Here is a 23,880-nt window from a genome sequence, read left to right on the forward strand (position 1 = left end):
ATACTAAAATAACACTGATTAGTGATCATAAAGTCAGTTAGTCAATATTTATTATTTTGCTGTATGACACAATGTAATGAATGTGTACTATCATCACTCCTACTGTATTGATAACATAAGACCAGAATGCTTCGCTCCGAACTCATTTACAGTCGGCTCAGGGTAACCGGGATAAAGCCATGTTTCCGGATGGACGGGGTCACCATATGCCCACCGAACAACAGAGCAGCGACTGCATGCGACAAATGGGAGCTTAGCCATTCAATCTGTCACAAAGGGAGATGAGTAGCTACACATTCTTCTCAATCTGTTGTCTGTCTGAGAGGCCAATTCGTCATATCAGTTCACTGCCATTCAGAATAATGACCGATATGCAGGATCAACAGTGTTTTAAAGTTCATTATTGCATCATTATTCAATATTGGTTTATCCAATCAGATCAAACTGAGGTGACAAAGACGAGAATGACTCTATCAGGGCAATTAAAAGCACATCTAATGTTCTTTTGGGTGCTAGTCACTATACAAATGCATATGACCAAAGCTGAAATTGTTAAGGAGACAGAAAAAGCTGCAAGAACATCCTTTAAGCCAAAAGAAACGTCTTAAAAAAACACTTTAAAAAGAGTGTAACCATCTGCAAAACTGACTGTAACGTCAAGTCGAAAGTAAAACAAAAGACTAATCTTGTGTCGTATCAACTAAACTCCTGCTAAAGTCATTTTATCACATTAAAATGTGCACATAGGAATTGATAAGCGGTATCGAAATACGTGTGTCTAATCGAATTCATGGTTCACGGAAATTTGGACCATATACCTGAGATCCAGTTTCTATTCATTAACTTTCCCGATGTTATCAAATGACGTTAGAAAAACGTCAGCGCATCGTTGTGACGCGATCGGATCTCGGATGCCATATTGCTTTAGCAAAGCAGCGTGTAAACGAGGATTATCCCAAGATCTGCGCGTCGTGTTATATTGTGTTTGGGCTCGTTTGAATCGAGAACACCTGCTCTAAATAAATGTGTGGTTTACTAAAACACTTCAATGGTTTACTAATGTTTGATGAAGCTACAAACCAAACTGTGGCCCATAAGCTGCATGTGTTTACTATTAACATGTACTTGGTGTTGTTTGGTCTCTCCCTGACACGATTATGCTTGTTGTATTCTGCTACTTGAGACCTTTTCAACAATTTATGACACAAGACAGACAAGACAGATCACATTTTAATTTTCAGTTCAGCTTGTATTTTTGACCGATAATGCCTTTTTTAGCTGTCGAAACTTGCATCCCTAATTTTATCTCAGTAACTTTGTTGTAAATTTAACAATAATTCATTACTTTACTAGTTACTTGGAAAAAGGTAATCTGATTACGTATCTCACGTTACTTGTAATGCATTACCCCCCAACACTAAGAGATAAAATAAAGAGATAAATGCATTACCACAAACAGTACGACAAATAAAGCTCAAAACATTATATGCTGACAAATAGTCAAACTTAACTTACCCCAGTTTCTTGCCCTGCTTTAAACCAGAAAAAGCGTTTGGTTCGACATCAGGAGCTTCATTACTGCATTGACTTTGCTTGGCTGCATATTTTTAATTTCTCCAATGCTTTTTAAGACGTGTGGACACATCTTTATCCTCTAGGCATGTGTCTACAACTAAAAGCTAATGTAGGTTAAGCGTCTGGCCTTTAACCCATGTATGATGAAAACACCAATGATGCAACCGCACAGCCTGAAACAACACAAACAGTGAGTATCTGTCTTAGGGCACGTCCCATCACAGATTTCCTTGAGGGATTACAGACGTTTGAGACGGGGAGGGCGAGGAGTATTATAGTAACATGCTACGAAATCTGCTTATCTAATTGGCTGAAGGTCTATCAAATATCATGGGCAAATAAAAGCAGGACTAATGACTAATAAAAAAAGGACAAATGGACTAATAAACATGTTTAAATAGATAAACAGTAATAAATAAATATTAACAATTAATTAATGAAAAAATAACAATAAATAAATATATGCTATAGGTAAAAATTATAAATACAGCATTTTACCGTATTAAAAACTAGCCCTCTGTCTAAATGTTGAAATATATGCCACCATGTTCAGAAATGCAAAAAAAACCTATTAATTTCTTGGTATTATTAAAGAATAAAATGCAAACTTTCTATGAAATTAAATCAATGCTAATAATTAGTTAAAGGGGTTGAGAAAGCACCAGTTATTATTATACCAGTTATTACCAGTTACACCAGAAGTGGAAAGACAATAATTTCACCATAAATTACTCTTCTGATTATTCTTTTCACTCCTCTATCAGAAATCTTGCGAGGAGCACCTGGTCGAGGCAAATTTATGGTGAAATTATTGTCTTTCCACTTCCGTATTATGGCCCCAAAAGTGCTCACTGGACCATTCAGAAGCTTAGGATGGCGCCTATAACCAATGCCATCATTATGTGTTGCAACAATTAGGTTGCGAAGGTCTTGAGACAGCTCTTCGCTTTTACCCATCATGAGATGTGTCTTGTGTGACACCTTGGCAATGAGACCTTTTTATAGGCCATCATTTGGGACTGAACCAGCTGTTATTAATTTCCACTGACAGGGGGCTGGATTGCTTTTTAAGTACTGTAAGTTTTCAGCAGTTGTCTTGGCTTTCAATGCCTTTTTGCGCCTCCCTTTCTTCATGTGTTCAATACTTTTTCCCTGTGTCATTTCACATTATTACACATAACTTAATTTCTGAACTTATTTTTGTTTGTTTCTTTGTATGTATATATGGCTTACTTGGGTTGTTACCAACATCTGGTGAAAATTCCATGTCAATAGCACCTTTAGAAATATATTTACTGTAGAAAAATGATGACGTGTTCAATACTTATTTCCCCCGCTGTAATTTTAGTCGTATTACGATGAACTATAACTTCTTAACACGATTATAAGGCCGTACAAAGTGCTTTTTGCGCATGTGTGGTTTCAGCTATTCCTATATTTTTTCGTACATTTAGAATACATTTTATTACAAATTTTTTGGTGAATCGTGATTTGTTCTTAAAATTGTTCGTACGCACATTTCAAGCACAAATATGTGCATATACGCATGCTTAGTGAATTAGACCCATTGTTTTTTGCTGTTTCACAGAAGCAAGATATGCTGTTGCTGTTGCCTCACGTGTTGCATAGCGTGTTTGTTATTTTGGGGGCGGAGCAATGAAGGGAGGGGTGTGTGTGTTTGGATGTTGATTTCAAAAAAGTCAAACACTTACTCATGACAACTCTTGGGGCCCTATTTTAACGATCTGAAACGCAAGTATCAAACGCGAAACGCAAGTGACTTTGTGGGTGGATCTCGCTGTTGCTATTATACCGGCGGGATAAATGACTCTTGCGCCCGACGCAAATCTAAAATGTGTTGGTCTGAAGTAGCTTCATTACTCATAGGTGTGGTTTGGGCATAATGTGAAATAAACCAATCAGAGCGACATCTCACATTCCCTTTAAGAGCAGGCGCGCTTGTTCCATGGCGGATTGCTATTATAACGGCGGATTTGCCAGGAGCGGTTCACAGCCGAGGAGACCGTCGTTCTCGTCAAGGCCGTAAAACACAGAGAAGTGACATTGGGGATGGAGAAACACACCCAGATGAGCTTCGGTTAAACAGGCGTATAATAATTTGGGTAAATGTGTAAGCTAGATTTATGCCTATTTTTTCACATCTTCATGGACACAACAATGATTTCCCTCGTGTGTTAATATTTTTCCTTGTAATTATGTATGGTTTGCAAAAATGTGAACTGCTGCGTCTGTGTAGATGAGAGAAGCAAAGTGTGTGTGTGTTGTGCACACACTACATTATGGCCAAGCATGCGCCCTTAAAATAGCATCTGAACGCGCCACTGACTTTAGACGAGGTTTCTCCTGGTCTGTGGCGGGATTGTTTTCTGAAACTGCAAAATAGCACCAGGGAACGTTTGCGCCGGAACATGCCTCCTCTTTTCTCTGAACCGCCCCCGGGAGCGCAAGTTCATTCCCTAATTTACGGACGTGCGTCTGTGGAGGGAAAAGTCCGCTGTGCGTCGGGTGCAAAATAGGAATGATACATGCGTCGTGTACAAAGTCAATTGCGCCGGGTGCAAGATAGGGGACTTGGAGTGTTTGGCATGGAAATGAATATGACAATGTTGATATGCTTGGTCTTGGCGGGACAGATCTGCTACGCTGCTGCTGCTGTTATTGCTGAGCATGTACAGGACTTGCTACTGCCAATACACACACGACACACTGATGTGAGCAAGTAAGACATGCTGCTGCTGTACAATATAGCGTACATGAATGACCCGTAGCAGATCTATACAGGTGGAGCTGGGGAAGGTGGAGGGTTTCTGAAAGCGCGCTCAGAAAACGCTGATGAAGTATTTGAAGGCTGAGCAGCGAGCTCATTGGCTACTGATACAGCAGGACCCAATCAGCTGTGCCCTATAGATAACGATGTGATTGCAAGTAGACTGAGCTAAGGACCAATCAGCATGCGCCATCTAGAGTTTCATGACAGTACTTTGCATTACAGAAATCGCTTACTGCATCTTTATCAGCTCGTTGAATTGTCCGTTGGCTGAGTCACCGTTCAGAACCCAGTGATTAACCTGGACTGAGGCCTGAATAGAGCCAGACAGACACACAACAATAGAAAGTGCCGTGATGATCATCAGCAGGATTACGGCTCACACGGGCCACAGAGAGCCAGCGAGAGAGCGGACAGATCCATACTATAAACAATACAATCATTTCAATGCACACACTGTAAAAACTACTGTAATTGTAACTGTAAAAGACTGGGAAAATGCAACCAGTCAAGTGGACATTTCATTAAAATACTGTTAAATGTACAGTTTTTGGATCTGTTATCTTATAATTTACAGTGAAAAACATAAATTAACAATTTTCCATTGAAATAACTAGTTATTTGTCCCAAATGACACACTTATACACTATGTCCTCAACCGTGTAGTATAGACTTTATAAGGACATTTTTTTCATTAATTTGAGTGCATGAAGTGTCCAATATTCCACACTTCATTTTTCCATTAATTAAGTGCATCATCCAGGTATTTAAAGTGCACTTTTTTGGGGGGAAATATTCAGTTTGACAGTGAACACACACTAATCTCACTATTTATACTACAAAACGACATAGAACAGTGCATAAGTGCGCAAATTGCTTATTAGACTTATTAGTTATAAGTTAGCCTTTTATGTTCCATCTTATGTTGTTAAATGAATGTTTAATGCAGTATTTTAGAGTTGTGTTTGTTACCATAATCTCGTTAATGGTGTTTTGTGTATGTGGTTATTTTGACACTGTGAATCTTTATTTACTTCAGCTTGTGGAAAAGATACTTTTCATCATGTTTCTTTCTCTTTATGTCTTTCTGTTTTTAAGGTGTTTGTCAATATTATATAAAGGTTAAAAAAACAATGTAGTATATTAAGATTATTTCAGTTAAGGACATATTTTTACAGTAATTTAAGTTCTAGCTAATGTGTTTTTTACAGTAAAGTTCTGGTAACTGTTTTTTGCTGTAAATTTCACAGATATTTTACTGTATATTTCTGATCTGCAGCAGATTTTAGCTAATAAATACACCTATACTCTTGAATCTTCAATCTCTGCAAAAGTCAGAGATACAGAGATAGATCCTTTCGTTTCTAAATCTTCTGAGCTCTATACTTTACAGCTCTATACTCTTACTGTATTGTCAACTATTGTGTCTATTTTTATATATATTCTTCCCTAAAGCATTTAAGGAGAATCATCTGAGCCAAAAGTGAATAAATAAATAAATAAATAAATAAAACTGAAAGTCATGAACTCCTTTAATGTCCTCTTCCAACAGCTTCTCTAACCAGCTCCTGAAAACGAAACCTCCAAATCTTCATATGAGATCAGCTCCTGCAGTTTCTCTAAATCTGGCTGCGTCTCAAATCCCTGAGCTTCCCCAGCCCTCGTCAAACCCGCTCATGATGTAACAGGTGTCACGGCAAACGAGGACAGTCCGAGACGACGGGACACGAGACCACGATCAAACACGTACAGTCCAGGGCTGTTACACTTCACTAAAACTAAAACCAAAATAACTAATAATTCATTAACTGAAATTCGTAAACGTTAACTGAAATAAAATAAAATATTTAAAAAGATATACTTATTTTATCTCAAGCCTGTCATTTTCATTTAGTTTTACTTGATAAAATAACTAAAACTGAAAAAAAAAAAAAAAAAAAAAAAATACTATAAAAGCTAAATAGACATAAGTTACACACAAAAAAATTATTGAAATAAATGTTTTATCATTTTCAATTAGTTTAACTTGATGTAATAAAAAATAACACTGAAATAAAAATACATATAAACTAAACAGACATATTAAAAACACCAGAAATTACTAAAACTAAAACCGTGAAAATTGGAAACCTAAAAATAAAAACTACTTCAAAATATTAATAAAAACTATAATATCTTCTCAATTGTACTAAAATAACACTGGTCTAGTCTTTAAAATGTCATTCTGACATCAAGCTTTCTATTATTTTGTCGAACTTATAGTTTAGTTTCAGCTGTAATTCATACGGTTAATACTATTTTAAGGTGGCACAGTTACACGTTACTACATGTACTTACTATTAATAACAGTAAATTATGCATAATTACAAAGTAACTAACCCTGAGCCAAACCCTAACCGTAACCCTATAGTAAGTACATTTTAATCAATACTTATCTGAACAAGTACAATGTAACATTGTCACCTTAAAATAGTGTAAACATATTATGTATCAAAAAAACACACTGTACCTTCATGTGTACATAAAATTCTTAGCCTACTATATTGTTTGCAGCCATCACAAATCAATATATGGACATCATAAATGTAAATGTATACATGTTACAAACAAATGTAAACTATAAACCAAACATATTACATTACACGCATCATTACAAACAGACACTGAGATGTAAAAGAGCAGATACCTGTCGATCTGAATCTAGCAGTGTGTCCATCTTCATAGTGGAACGTGTTCAGAGTTCAGTCTGTGTGCTTTACTATGAGCCCAGGGCTCACGGCCAGCAGCCAATCACAGCGCGCCAAACAAACTCACCTAGGCGATGGACTCATCCATCTCTCCAACACAGGGGGAGATTATCATTATAGTGAAGAACACAGACATCAGGACTGAAACATGACGTCAGCAGTCTCATATGCAGCACATCTCTAGAATTATAAAAATTTAAAAATACTCAAACATAGTTTTATCTGGTTGTGGGTGTGTAATGTGTGTGTGTTGTTGTTTTCTTCCTGGTAAACTTCTGCTGTGAGTAATTGGATTCAGGGATCAGGCGTCATCGGCTCAGGACAGAACTCTGATGTTGTAGTAATGATCAAATTGATTTAAAAAATATATATATTTTATAAAATGCTTAATGACTTTTGCATCACTGTACAGTTAGTAATATCCAATAGCAGTTTGGCCCACCTCAAAAAGTCTGACTAAGACACTACAAGTTTCAAATATACCCTGAAACAATATAAAAATAAATAGGTGCTTTAAAGCCAGAATAAAAATTGTGCACAAGTTGTTTCAGTTTTGTTTTTGTAATTTGATCATATTTGATTAAAATTGTTGTAAATAAAGTTGACATGCATTTTGCAAACTCTTAATATCTATGTGCATACAATAGCCTCAAAAAGAATTTGGATAATGCAACATATAAAAACAAATTTCATTTATTGTATTGAAAGATGCACAAAACGTTTGACATTTTTGTCAGTTGATTTTTTTTTTTTTTTTTAAGTCAATTTTTTTATTAATTAATTGGTTTATTAACTAAACTAAAACCACACACACAAAAACATTTTCATTACTTAAAATAACCATAACTGAAATTTAAAATTAAACTTATTTTATTTCAGCTCATTCATTTTTTACGTGTTTTTAACTTGATGCACTAAAACAACTCTAAAACTGAAAGAAAAAATTCAAAACTATATAGAAATGACAAAAACAACAAAATGACTCAAACTAAGTCAAATTAAAATGAAAACGGAAAATGTAAAAATAAAAACTAATTCAAAATATTAATAATAATCATAATAGTACCACAATGATTCTAAAATAGTGGAACATGTCCATTGTTAAGCTGTTTGTGCGCTGATAAAAAACACATGGGCTGCGTCCGAAATCACACACACTACTATATAGTAGGTGAAAAACAGTATGTGACAAAAGAAGATTCACAGTACTCATAAAGCAATACAGTAGGCTAAAAGTACCTGGATGTCCTAGTATATGATGGACACTTTACTGTCCCATGAGGCCACGGGAGAGGATTTATGAATAATAAATGATAAATGACTGACATCAAGGCGGATGTAGCACGTCCAGATTATATTCATACTACACACATTCATACTATATAGAACGTAATTACTTATTCAAAATAAGAATGCACTTTCAGAAGCAGCCATGATCTGATGCAATGATTTCCAGTCACTTTAAACACCACTAGATGGCGCTGTAGGGCCTTAAATACTCTGATGGGGCGACAAAGGGATTGTACAGTAACACTGACCAACAACTGATGTGTTTGTGTACAGTATGCATGAATAAAATCGACCAAATAAAGTTGCTCCATTACAGTAACATGCTCTAAATAGTATTGAGTGGATCTCTGTCCTGTACAACTGCACACTTTGGGTAGGAAGCATTGCACAAAACTCTACACAGGATTGTGGGTGAGGATTTTTTAAGTCTCATGGCCTCATCATACATATAAACTCCCTCAAGAAGAGAAACACTGACCCAAAGGCCCCAGTCCTGCACATGAAAGCCCGGCAGAGCCGTGTCGACACACAATGGCCGGCCCTCGGGCCTCTTTTGTGGGACGGCGTGCACCAGCACACAATGATGACGCAACTTTTGTTCCGCAGTGTCAAATAATGGTGTCACCCATTCACAAACGTCATGCTGATTTCTGCCGCAACGCCTGGGATAAACACAGGCTGGAGACGGAACGCTCACACGACTGCTCCTGCTCGTTCCTGTGTCATCGTGCTTCAGTTTTAACCAAACTTACAAACATACAAAATACAACAAACTAAGCATTACAAAGAGAAACCAATCAACATTATCAGGTCTCATGAATACTTTTTACTTGGGTGTTGCTATGCATTTGCTAGGATGCTAGAATGCTCTGGGTGGTTGCCAGAGTGTTGCTATGCAGTTGTCAGGATGCTCTGGGTGGTGGCCAGGGTGTTGCAATGCAATGAATTTGCTAGGATGCTCTTTTGGTTGCCAGGGTGTTGCTATGCATTTGCTAGGATGCTCTTTTGGTTGCCAGGGTGTTGCTATGCATTTGCTAGGATGCTCTTGTGGTTGCCAGGGTGTTGCTAGGCATTTTCTAGGATGCTCTGTGTGGTTGCCAGGGTGTTGCTATATAGTTGCTAGGATGCTCTGGATGGTTGCTAGAGTGTTGCCATGCATTTTCTGGGATGCTAGAATGTTGCTAAGCAGTTGTCAGGATTCTCTTGGTGGTTTTCAGGGTGTTGCTATGCAGTTGCTAGGATGTTCATTGCGGTTGACAGTATGTTGCAATGCATTTGTCAAGATGCTCTATGTAGTTGTCAGGGTGTTGCTATGAATTTGCTAGGATTCTAGAATGCTCTGTGTGGTTGTCAGGGTTTTTTTTGTATTTGTATTTGCATTGGCTAGGATGCTCTTGTGGTTGCCAGGGTGTTGCTATGTATTTGCTAGGATGCTCTGGTGGTTGCCAGGGTGTTGCTATGCATTTAGAAGGATGATCTTGGTAGGATGTTCTGGGTGGTTGCCTGGGCATTTCTTTGCAGTTGTATGATATTCTTAGTGGTTACCAGGGTGTTGCTATGCAGTTGCTAGGGTGTTCTGGGTGGATTCACCCTGCCCGTGCAAAAAGTCAAAATTGATTTTTAATAGATTTATGGGCAGAATTCTTGGCTGAAAACTTGTTTACACCAGGTTAAGAAATACACTCAGGCCTAAATTTTGTCCTTGAAGAGGATACAAATGTAACTACCATATTAACCCAACTACGTGCTGACTAAAGCACTCCAGTCAGAGAGGAACATCTTAAAAATATCAGTAGGGTTGTGTGATATTCACAGTGCGAACCCCTTCCATCAGACGCTGAGGCGAAACTCAACTCCACGGCTCAGCAACAATAAACACAGAGCACATACTGTGGTTTGGCAAAAGTATCAATCATAAACACGTCAGCATAACTACGAAATCTCAGAGGAAAACCAGAATGCTTCAGTTCAGATCCAGATTTAAATTCATAGATAATGTGTGACTCAAATGTATGGAGTTTTCTTAAATACAGAAAGAAATCGAAACTGACACTATTTTTTTCATGCATATCATTGGTCTTATTATGAAAAATTCATCAGTGCATTATTATTTTTTTAAGTACATTTTTTACCTCGTAATCTTTAATCAAAATGCAACACTTACTTTCACAATACAATCAACAGCCGACAGATAAATTCCGACAGATAAAGTCTCACCCTGTGTTTTTTCACTCTGCGTTTTGTCATCTCACTGTCACAACACGATAGCAAAGCCACTAGCGTGTGCATTTCATGCCGACTCTACGAGCTTTTCTCTGGGATTGAAGAACGAAATTCAAGGTCAAAATCTGCTGCTCATCGACTGGATCTTTATTTAAACAGAAAATCAAATGAAAAAGAAAGCCTGTGATCCTCAAAATAGTTTGTGTGAGTTTGTGTGTGTGTGTGTGTGTGTGTGTGTGTGTGAAAGAGTGTGTGTGTACAAGTGTGTCTGTGTGTGTGTGTGAGAGAGAGAGAGAGAGAGAGAGTGTTTGAGTGAGTGTATGTGTTTGTGTGTATGTGTGTGTACGAATGTGTGTGAGAGTGTGTGCGTGAGTGAGTGAGTGTGTGTATATGTGTGTGTTTGTGTGAGTGTGTTTGAGTGTGTATTTGTGTATGTGTATATGTGAGTGACTGAGTGTGTGTGTGTGTATATGTGAGTGTGTGTGTATAAGTGTGAGTGTGTGTGAGAGAGAGAGTGTAAGTGTGTGCGTGTGTGTGTGAGTCTGTGTAAGTGTGTGTGTCTATGTGAGTGTGTGTGTATGAGTGTGTGTGCGTGAGTGAGTGTGTGTAATGTGTATGTATATGTGAGTGTGTTTGAGTGTGTATGAGTATGTGTATTTGTGTATGTGTATGTGTATATGTGAGTGACCGAGTGTGTGTATGTGAGAGAGTGTGTGTATCCACACATGCACAGGTCTGAGGCCTTTATGTTTGCAAGCACACACATAAATATGTGAACATGATGAACACACTCCTGAACACTAAATTAATGTTTCTCTTATTTTTGTCTCCCTCATTCATTTTTGACCAACAGAAGCTCAGATCATGAGGCCTACGATCAGTCAGTTTCACACACACAAAACCTGTCCTGAAAACAAGTTAACAAAAAGATTGATTCCAATATTTGGTGATAATACAGCATGAAGAGAGATTTAAAACAGTCATTTTTGAACAGGAACACCACAAGTGTACCAAGTTTGGGGGGAAAAATCCCCAAAAAGTAAAAAAATGATCCCACAGTTTTTGGGAAGTGTTAACCCCTGTGTGAGCGAAGTCAGTAAGTTTTAGTCTGTGTGAAAATTTCCTCTCCAAACACAACGTAAGGGTTACTTCTGTAATGTGACGTATTTCCAGTTAAAATAGGATATTCAGAAAGGAAACTTGGGGAAGTGATTGCATGGTTTCTGAATGTGAAATCACATGCTAGTCGTACTCCTCCTGCCATATACGTACATCCAGCCGGACATTATCCCGCTTATTACACGGCTACTTGCCACATAAGTAGATAATTAGACACGAAATATTGATCTGAGTTGAAATATATTATTAGGTCTTTAAACGCAATAAAGCTTCCGTGGAGAAGCAGTTTCAGCGGCAAGTTCAAACTAGACGGACATTTAAGAGATACGGTATACAGTCATTCATAACACTTATTACACAGCATTTCACCACATAAATAATTATGGAGATCAGAGATATTGATTTCAGATTAAACTGTTTTAAAATCGTGCCTGTTTGCATCTCATAATCCAACAGTGTACAAAACTATAGTCACAAAATGGCCGCCGCTGCGTTTGAATAAAACGAGAGAGCGAGTCCACGATACTGGATGGCATTATTAAATAACTGTACACAAAATATTGATTCGACTGAGTTTTAATATTTTATTAGCTCACCAAATGCAAAATTTCCACGAAGAAAAAACATTCCTAGCGCTGCTGACTTCAGTGACCCGGATGAGCCTGTGTTTCTGTTTCAGCGGCTGTTATCTGGGAATAATTAACCGCTGGATGGAGCGAGTGACCAATCAGAATCAAGCATTCCACAGAGCCGTGTAATAATTATGTATCTGCCAGTGTCTCTATGACAGGTGGCTGGAGGAGACGTCAATCAATTAGCAAAAGCAAATGAACCATCAAACCGGGTCAGTGTTGATGTCACGTGGACTTTAACAGGGAATCCTACCGTTTTATTCCCAGAGAGAGCGTCTTATGTGAGCTTTTCACCAGACAAATGGCCTCCAGTCTGTAACCGCTGAGAAGAACCGAGTTAACGCTGACTATCTGATCCCCGATCTGGACTCGACCCAGCGCCGCTCCACTTCCGTCCTCCACCTAAACAAACAAAACACACGAGTTTAAAACAAACAGAAACATCTACATCTGCTTCATGGCGAGAGTCAAACCCCTGATAACAGAACCAGGAATAGAGAAAACCACCAGCGCTTTTCCTGCTCATCTCGGACACGTCTACGCTTATTTATGGGATATCTGTTTGCAACTTCCATGATGGGAAGGATGTGGTCTGTGTTTCTGCTGATTGGAGATCTGCTGGAAGTTCTGCTTAGGAATGATACGTGACAGGAAAAATGTAGTCAACAACATTTATTCCCAAAAAAATGTAAAATCTGGGTTCCATTTTAATGGTTTAATTTAATGTAATAAAAATAATAAACAATACAAATCATATATATTTTACCAAATAATTCACAGTGTTAATACTTTAATAATTAATACAATTTATGAATTCAACTCTTTTTGATTATATTTTTTATTATATTTCAATATTTTATTATTTATTATGTTTAATTAAAGCATTAAAACGGAATCCATAAAATTTATAACAGAAAATAAAGATTTTTGGGAAATAAATAAAACAGATTTCATACGGCCCTATTTTTGTCAAGACAAATGTAATGTTAATAAATGTTTAAAATGTATTAATTCAGCTGATTAGACATGCTTTTTGATGTTTTATTATATTCTTAATATATTATTATTTATCATTTTTATTAAATTTAATAAAACAAATTAAAAAGTATAAAAAGAATACATACACATAATTTGATTAAAATAAATAATACAATATATTAAAATAATTAAATAATACAATTTGATGAAATACAACACAAATTAATTAATTAAATAATTAAAAATAAATATTACATCTAGTAGTAGTGGTAGAAAAATGTAAAAAAAAAAAAAAAAAAAGTATCTTCTAAGTGATATTTACACATACAAATGCTAATAATATTAATACAGATTAAAATAAATAAAAATTAGTAAAAAGTATATCAAATTATATAAACACTTAGAATAAAAGAAATACAATAAATTAAATGTATATAATTAAATAAATTAAAATAATAAAACAAAAACTAAGCACAAAATACATAAAAAACTAAGAATTTTCCAAGTAATATTTTACACATATCTATCATGTTAATTCTTCACAGTCTTTATATATTAGTTAAACCATTAAAACAGAATCCATGAATCAGAAAATACAGAATCTGGGATATAATTAAAAAGATTTCATAGAGTTATACACTCACCTAAAGGATTATTAGGAACACCTGTTCAATTTCTCATTAATGCAATTATCTAATCAACCAATCACATGGCAGTTGCTTCAATGCATTTAGGGGTGTGGTCCTGGTCAAGACAATCTCCTGAACTCCAAACTGAATGTCAGAATGGGAAAGAAAGGTGATTTAAGCAATTTTGAGCGTGGCATGGTTGTTGGTGCCAGACGGGCCGGTCTGAGTATTTCACAATCTGCTCAGTTACTGGGATTTTCACGCACAACCATTTCTAGGGTTTACAAAGAATGGTGTGAAAAGGGAAAAACATCCAGTATGCGGCAGTCCTGTGGGCGAAAATGCCTTGTTGATGCTAGAGGTCAGAGGAGAATGGGCCGACTGATTCAAGCTGATAGAAGAGCAACTTTGACTGAAATAACCACTCGTTACAACCGAGGTATGCAGCAAAGCATTTGTGAAGCCACAACACGCACAACCTTGAGGCGGATGGCCTACAACAGCAGAAGACCCCACCGGGTACCACTCATCTCCACTACAAATAGGAAAAAGAGGCTACAATTTGCACGAGCTCACCAAAATTGGACAGTTGAAGACTGGAAAAATGTTGCCTGGTCTGATGAGTCTCGATTTCTGTTGAGACATTCAGATGGTAGAGTCAGAATTTGGCGTAAACAGAATGAGAACATGGATCCATCATGCCTTGTTACCACTGTGCAGGCTGGTGGTGGTGGTGTAATGGTGTGGGGGATGTTTTCTTGGCACACTTTAGGCCCCTTAGTGCCAATTGGGCATCGTTTAAATGCCACGGCCTACCTGAGCATTGTTTCTGACCATGTCCATCCCTTTATGACCACCATGTACCCATCCTCTGATGGCTACTTCCAGCAGGATAATGCACCATGTCACAAAGCTTGAATCATTTCAAATTGGTTTCTTGAACATGACAATGAGTTCACTGTACTAAAATGGCCCCCACAGTCACCAGATCTCAACCCAATAGAGCATCTTTGGGATGTGGTGGAACGGGAGCTTCGTGCCCTGGATGGGCATCCCACAAATCTCCATCAACTGCAAGATGCTATCCTATCAATATGGGCCAACATTTCTAAAGAATGCTTTCAGCACCTTGTTGAATCAATGCCACGTAGAATTAAGGCAGTTCTGAAGGCGAAAGGGGGTCAAACACAGTATTAGTATGGTGTTCCTAATAATCCTTTAGGTGAGTGTATTTTAGGCGTGTTATGTTTATAAGTGACTCAGAGAGTCAATCCATAGTTTAGTTGAGAAAACACTATTAGACGAGACCAACATCAACCCTACAGGACCATGATGAGGACAGGACATGAACAAAGACCTCATCACTCAAACACACTGAGATCTGATGCCATCAGCTGGACACCCGAGCGCTGCACTTAAATATTCAGGAGCTTGAAACTCTAGATTACAGCTCGTTTCACATCCCATAAAGTCCAAAGCAGCTGATTTCAGATCAGTTTGTAATCTTGATTTGCAAGGTTTCAGATCGTCCACACTCAGTAGTGCTCTCACACACACACACACACACACACACACACACACACGTGACCTCTGTGGTTTTGAAGTGCGATAACGCAGTGAAAGCGACTCAGGATTCACAAACACTCCAAATTATATTTATAATTAACATTAAAGCAATGCTGAAGAATTACACAAGAATATGGTTACAGGAAATTACAGAAAAACATGTTAGGAATTTAAATTAGATCTTTTGTTTGTTTGTTTATGGTCATGCAGTTTAATCCACAGAGGCCCAAACTCCAAAAACAGACAAACGAAATCAACAAATGCTGTAATGACACAAAATGGGTGAAAATATATAAACTGTGAGTTTAAGTTTTGCTGCGCTTTTTTGTGGGGCTGCACAACTTGGCAAAAAATCATAGTGATTATTTATCAATATGAGCATAAAAAAATAATAACTGTTATTGTTGTTATTTATTATATAATTCATAATATTTAATATAATTAATAATAATATATTATTGTTATTAAATGAAACTAAAATATTACTAGTAAAATAAAAAAGTAAGTATTTAATAAAAATATTATACATTTTATTTAACAGTATATTTATCAATTTACAATACTAATATTTAGTCTTAATTTCTTCATTGTCAAACGTTAAACACCATCAACCAGCCATTTTGGTGGAAATCCACAGGAAATGTATGTGTGAGTGTTAAATGTCAAGTGTGTTTGTGTAATAAATGACACATTTGACACTTCTAGTGCAATTATGTTGTGCAATGAAGTGTGACTATAGTGTTCATGTACCTTTCAGTGACCCTGTATAATTTACATTTACAGACGACAAAACGACATAAACATCATGTGTTTGCTAAAGTCGGCATGAAATTTTGTAAATGCATGTTACAGATCTTACCGTCAGCAATTCATCCTTGCATATGTTTTATTTATAAAAAAATTTGTTTTGAGCTCATAATATTTAATCAAAATGTCATAAGTGGACCTTGTTGATTCCTATGTTGATGACATATGCAGGATTCACCAATCATTTAGTGTGCTTAAGCCCCACCCCCTCATCTGCATACACCTGAGTGCCACGCCCACATCTCAACATCCAATCAACCGTGGTGTATATGGTTTTGGTGGTGTATCATATGATGGGGTCATATTTTAACCCAAACACACAGTAAAGAGAAGGGATGTTCAGTAACATAAAGAACATTGACATAATAATGTTGAGATTTCCACAACTTTGCACCAAATTTTCAATCAACATGTACATATTCAAAAAGTCTACGGTGTTCAAATTGTAAGCACAATAAATCCAGTATTTCAGAATACTAATGACTCTAACTGAAAATACTGTGGCGATACCGTGGTACAGAATCAGATGGTAATACTATGGTGCTTAAATGCAGAGGTTTTCAAACTGGGGTCCAGTGGAAAAAAAGTTGAGGAAAACACTGAACAAAAATGGTATGATAATAACAACAAATATTGTAATTAAATACATAATATATATATATATATATATATATATATATATATATATATGCATATATACACACACACACACACACATACAATACAATAAATTAATATATAAATGTATTTTTACATATGAAAATAATTACAAAATAAAGTAGACAACAAAAATTAAACTCAAATAAATAAGTAGTGAGTAGAAAAAACTTAATTCAACTTAATAGAAACTAAATAATAATAATAAAAATAATGAAAAGTATATAAAATTATAAAAAAAACATAATTCGATTAAAAGAAATACAATATATGAATATATTAAAATAAATTAAAATGATATTAATATATTATTATATTTGATATATTAAGCCTATATAATTAAATTCATTAATAAACACAACAAAAACTAGACATTATACATCTAACAGTTTTTATTTTTTTTATTTTTTTTATTTTCTGTAACCTAATAGAAACTAAATATTTTCCAAGTTATATTTTACACACAGGCCTTTCTATCATATTATTTTCCCACAACATTCACTTGGTCTTGATTCATGAAAATAGCATCGCTGCCTTTCAAATTTAAGGAATTGATTATCATATTAATGCACAAAAGTACTCCAGGGTATGCGTATCTCCAGTTATTTCCCTGAAATATCATCATAGGTGTGTAGGTGTGAGTGTGTGTGTGTTTGTAAGTACCTTAGTAATGATGAGCGGCTCGTGATACTCCAGTCCTCCTCTGAGAGTGAACCCCCACGGTGATCCTCCACTCAGCTGTAACTCCATCAACTCAACATCTTCATCCTCCTCCTCCTCTTCTAGATGATCTCCTGCTGAAACTTCACAGTCTTCTCTGGTGTTCACGACTTCTTCCATGACGCCTCCAGAAACTCTTCATTCGCCTGTGTGACACAAACTCTCCAGGTAAAGCTGACAGGAGCCGCTGCTCTCGCGCATCTTCTGTAATCTCGGCTTCAAAGTGTGTTTTCAGCGACAATAAACACGAGAATTAACAAACACACCCGAGCTCAAGATATCCTGCGTGAATCCAGCGGCGTGTTTCATGAATGTAGTTTGAGCTCAAACTGTTGAACATGATCAAACTCCATTAGGATCAGAAGAACAGCGCCACCTGTCGATCATCTGAGGCGAGACTGTCAAACACATCAACTTATTCTTGCATCGTTTTATTGTTAAAACATTTTTTTTTTTAAATAATATCATTTAATATTCAATGTACATTCAAACATTCAATATATTCAATATTTATTGAATATATTTTATTGAGGCCTATTTATTTGACCAAACCTACAACAACAGATACATAAATGTATAGGTGCATACAAACAAATACATATAAAGATGCAAATTCTTTAAAATATTTAACATTTATTAAATATATTTAATTTGTTTATTTGACCAAACCGGCAACAATAAATAAATAATACACATATGCATGTAAAAATTCTGTTAAATATTTGACATTTATTACATATATTTTATTTGTTTATTTGACCAAACCAGCAAAAAAATAAATAATAAAAAAATAATCCACATATGATTATATTATCTTTTACATATATTATTTTAAATATTTACAAATTTTGAATATATATATATATATATATACATATATATATATATATTTTTTTTTTTTTTTTTTTTTTTTGACCAAACCTACAACTATAAATAAATATATAGGTACATACATATAAATATATATACAGGTGCAAATTCTGTTAAATATTTGACATTTATTGAATGTATTTTATTTGTTTATTTGACCAAACAGCAATGAATAAAATGAAATAAACATTGAAATAAAGTTGGAGGTTTTATAAGTAGAAGAAGCAGTTCCGTCTGGTGTAGAAATGACCAAATAAATCGCAGACCATGCAGTTATTCTCATTTTATGCTCAAATAAAGGATCATGTTAATCGAAACTCTATTGAGTGATGTCACAGAAGTCCACTGCTCATTTCCAGTTCCCAAGAATGAGGAAATGATTTCGTATGATTGACCAGAACTGAAATTAATCTGTTAATTCTGCTGTAAAATATGTAAAACGGCAGATTCCTCATTTTGAGTTGAGTCACTTTTTTTGTGTGTTTCCCATATTATTTATAATCATCATTCAGCTTTTGTAATGAGGCGTGTCTAATGTGGAGACGTTCACTTCCACGTCAATGAATAATTCCAGGCATTTTATACTCAAACACCAAAACTATATTGATTATTAATATTGAGTGAATCTGCCATGAATCCCGAATATAGCGTCATAGTGACTCGTTCATTCACTTGTTAGTCTTTATCATGTTCTTTACTTCGAATCTTCAGTGCTGTAAAACTACCTAACTGCCTAGCCTAGCAACCACCCAGAACACCCTAGCAACTGCCTAGCAACACCATAGCAACCACCCAGAATACCATAGCAACTGCCTAACAACACCATAGCAACCACCCAGAACACCCTAGCAACCGCCTAGCAACACCATAGCAACCACCCAGAACACCCTAGCAACCACCGAGCAACAGCATCTTGCTAAAAACATGCTAGCAGCATGCTAATCAATCTAGCATCATGGTAGCAACATGCTAATCAAGCTAGCATCAAGCTAGCAACATGCTAATCATGGTAGCATCATGCTACCAACATGCTAATCAAGCTAGCAACATGCTTATCATGTTAGCTTCTAGCTAAAAACATGCTAGCAAAATGCTAATCATGCTAGCATCTTTGTTAAAAACATGCTAGCATCATTCTAATCATGCTAGCATCATGCTACCAACATGCTAATCATGCTAACAACATGCTAATCATGCTAGCATCATTCTAACATCATACTAATCATAGTAAATCATGCTAGAATGTGGTAAATTGTGGTAAATCATGTTAAAACGTGGTATATCATGGTATCACAACATGTTATTTTGTGTTAGCATCTGCCCAGTGGCGAGAATTTCAGGTTTATTTGTATTTCAGTCGATGTCATGGAAACGCAGATCAAATAATGGAGAAATAGTTGCAGATCCCAGTATATAAATGATTCTTGTGACCGAACGATTAATGGTCTGAAAGAGACGGACGCTGGTACACATTACACAAGCTTTACTTACAGTCAAGTAAGTACTAACTCAAGTACTCGAACAGAATTCACTGTACGTCACAGGTAAATATATCTCCATTAGCTACTTTCACTTGATTTGAATCTTCTCGTTTTCATAATATAGAGAGAGAATGAAGACTATAGAGACAGACTCACATGTGTTTCATTAGATCTTCAGGAGACTGTCGCCTCTGAGTGTGTGACTGAAGGTCAGAGGTCACACTGACCAGTAAGACCAGCAAACGCTCCTTCATGTGGTGGAAGAACGAGAGGCGTTTGGGATCTGCATCATTCCAGCGATGCGCTAAACAGAAGGGAAAGAACGACAGTCCCTTAAAAGACCTGAAGGAAAAGAGGAAATCACACAGGTAAACCTTAAACATAAATAGATAATATATTATTATCTAACAGAATGTGTTAAAAAAGGCTTGCATTAAATCTTCAGACTGACACTGTGAATGTAAAGGACTCAGTGCTGGCTGTGACCTTTGACCTGGAGGAGAAAGGAAAGTCAGTTGATCAGGAGGAAGTTCAATACTCTCAAGTCCATGTCCAAGATTCTTCTTTTTTATTATTATTCTTATATTGTTGAACATTATAAGAAAGGCATTAATAACTGAAAGTTTTACAAACAAGACTGAGCTTACATTCAGTCATCACATCACAATATACATACCATTCCCAACAGTAAGTTAAAGACAAAGTTAAAGAGAGAGAGAGAGAGAGAGAGAGAGAGAGAGAGAGAGAGAGAGAGAGAGAGAGCGGAAAGTAGTGGAGTGGGACGTTTTACAAATGCAATGCTTTGAGACTTTTCATCCTTCTCAAAGTCTCCAAATATACTAGAAATTCATCCTTAAAAAACAATAATCGTGGAGGATTTTTTTTTTTTTACAATTGTGTATTTCAGCAAAAGCAACACGTTATTTATTACATAATATACCTTTTTATCCTTAATTAACAAACCAAACTTCACAGTTTCCCTGATGTTCAGTTCTGTGAGAGCGCAGTGCTGCCCCCTACTGAGCGACTGCAGGATAGAAGACCAGCTTCAGACACCCTGATACATATAAAGCCTGACATATGAAGAAATCATCTGAAACATCTTTAAAAAAAAATAAAAAATAAAAATAAAAAAGTTTGCATACAGTATGTGTTTTGGTTGAGCATCATAATTGATACATCAGGCTTTTATGGCTCAGATATAGTGAGAATATGGAGGGGGAAAAAACACTCAAACTGAGCATAAATATTAAATTTTGGTGCAGATGCTGATATTTAGGGCCAAAAAGCTTGTAATGTAAATATACTTTTTATAACAGTATAGCAGATACTATAAAATGCATATTATAATATCAGTCGTCATTCTGCCAATAATTTGCTTTAATGTTTATTTTTATGTTTTTAAAATATATAATGCAATGCAGTACAATGATGGTAAACCCTCCTCAAAGCCTGGTAATGATATTTGAGACTCACATTTGAACATTATTTTTCACAAAAAAGAAAATATGCGTGGATAATCAAGCAAACCTGAGTTGCTTCAGCCCAGCAAGTATTAATCTTAATTTTTTTTACAATTACACTAAAATGCCTTTTACTTGCTAAACAAAAACATGAACTATCAATCAGACGCAAGGCATGTAGCAAATTGTGTGCAACAGGTTTTCCAGCAAAGTTTTGATCATTCAGAGGCCTTAGAAATGTGTGGAATAACGTATAATACATCTAGGCTTTGGGTTTTACTGATGCAATATTAAAACTGATTGGTTTGATTATAGTGCTCATGATGCGTCATATCTTGTTTTGCATGCATTACTTTTTCACTCTCATGTATAGCACTCGTATTTATCTTTCATATGAATGTACAGTTAGGCATAATGTATTGCTCCTCTCTGTGGAGTCCCTCCTCGCCTGACGTCAGTCGCCATTTGTGACGGTTGCCATGGCAACCACTAGCCTCCCCTAGAGATATATGTAGTGATGAATTCAGCTTTTTGCATTTGCACTGTACATTACATATATCCCTATAGCTCTTACAATGCACCGCTGTCCAAAATGTATTTTGTAGATATTCTCTGGTATTAGTTTGTGTATACAGCTACGATTTTCCACTCAAATGTTTTTCTTTTTCTTGGTATTTCATGGTATAACCACAGTGAAATAATTAATTAAAAATTATTCATTTACTTAGAATGTTCTTGACTATTTTAGAAGAAAGATTTTCAGTTCCACATTTTGGATACGTGCCTGTGTTTGAGACAACAAAAGCAGGGTATCCTCTCCATATTAACACTTTTATTTATAGCCATGCTGCATCTTTTTTTAGAAGGCATGTTACTGATGCTCCTCTGCAGATCCTCAGCCATCATGAGGGACTGCTTTCCGAACGGCTGACCGAGACACTTATTTTCCTCATACATGTAGTATATATGCCATATATATGTCACTAATATGATTCTGATTTTAATGAGAACAATAACTGAGGAGCTGTGACCCCATCTGGAAGCCTTTTAAAGAGGTTAAAGCCCTGAAAGACCCCATACCATCTCTGACAGAGAACAGATCGCTTTCAACTCACGCCATTGATTCTTCTCCCACTGTTCGCTTTCATTGATGCCATTAAATATTCAACATTTCCAAATGTGAGTGCATTTATCATAAATTTTGAAATAGTGTAATTGAATTGCTCTTAGCATTTAACACAATATACAATAGCCTACACCCCAAAATTATATATGTACAATAAGCTGATAATGTATACAAAATACATTTCTATCTGTGCTTTACATTTTTGTTTTTGAGTGCATGTGCAAAAATTGTGTATAGTACTTTATTATGGTACATGCTATCTATCTATCTATCTATATATCTATCTGTCTATCTATCTATCTATATATCTGTCTGTCTATCTATCTATCTATCTATCTATCTATCTATCTATCTATCTATCTATCTATCTATCTATCCGTCATTCTATATATCTATCTTTTTTGTGTGCATGTGCATCTATCTACCTATCCATCTATTTATCTGTCGTTCTATCTATCTATCTATCTATCTATCTATCTATCTATCTATCTATCTATCTATCTATCATTCTATATATCTATCTTTTTTGTGTGCATGTGCAAAAATTGTTTATTGCACTTAATTATGGTACATGCTATCTATCTGTCTATCTATCTATCTATCTATCTATCTATCTATCTATCTATCTATCTATCTATCATTCTATATCTATCTTTTGTGTGTGCATGTGCAAAAAATGTTTATTGCACTTAATTATGGTACATACTATCTATCTATCTATCTATCTATCTATCTATCTATCTATCTATCTATCTATCTATCTATCTATCTATCTATCTATCTATCACAACATACTGTTACAGTGCATTGCACAAAAGTCGCAGAATAATAGCAATGGAACTTTAAATCAGACCAACGTGTAAATGTTTCCGAACGTTCATACATTAAAGTTTAAATGTAACTTTTACTACGACAGAAACAATGTTTCAAGTTTCCCTGCGAGACTCAAACACGTAGCGGATACGTTTCCTGTTTCTCCTACAGGCGCTTTGTTGAGGCAGCGGACGGACTGTACCATTCATCCGCAGGTGAACACAACAGCACCAACAACTACAGTTCCGAGTGTGTTCAACGATAAACACAGAGTTTGGATGTATATTGTAGTTTTATTTGTATCTAGGTAATATAAATCATATGTATGCTTTTAGACAGCGATTTTAGGCTTTTGTAGATACGCGATGTCTGTCGGGCCACCCCTCCGCCGAGTCT

The 23,880-nt window shown here is 35.9% G+C and overlaps 1 protein-coding gene across 12 annotated transcripts in view; it reads right to left on the reverse strand.

Annotated features, from left to right (window-relative positions):
* Nucleotides 1–18,038, reverse strand: part of shroom2b (shroom family member 2b) — a 31,575-nt gene extending 13,537 nt beyond the window's left edge. For 4 of the 12 annotated variants that reach the window (XM_084100355.1, XM_084100360.1, XM_084100359.1 and 1 more), the window contains exon 1: nucleotides 1,516–1,759. Coding sequence is in view for 2 of the 12 variants with exons in the window: in XM_084100356.1 (XP_083956482.1) it covers nucleotides 12,628–12,776; nucleotides 17,675–17,851 (326 nt within the window). In the remaining 10 variants the exon portion in view is untranslated. Of the gene's footprint in view, nucleotides 1–1,515; nucleotides 1,776–7,049; nucleotides 7,183–12,627; nucleotides 12,777–17,674 lie in introns of those variants that run through there. The other 8 variants (XM_084100356.1, XM_084100352.1, XM_084100353.1 and 5 more) reach the window with 7 other exon arrangements.
* Nucleotides 18,039–23,880: the final 5,842 nt, after the last annotated feature.

Source organism: Abramis brama (genome assembly GCF_963993115.1).
Source record: "Abramis brama genome assembly, chromosome: 23".
In the NCBI taxonomy this organism is placed as follows: domain Eukaryota; kingdom Metazoa; phylum Chordata; class Actinopteri; order Cypriniformes; family Leuciscidae; genus Abramis; species Abramis brama.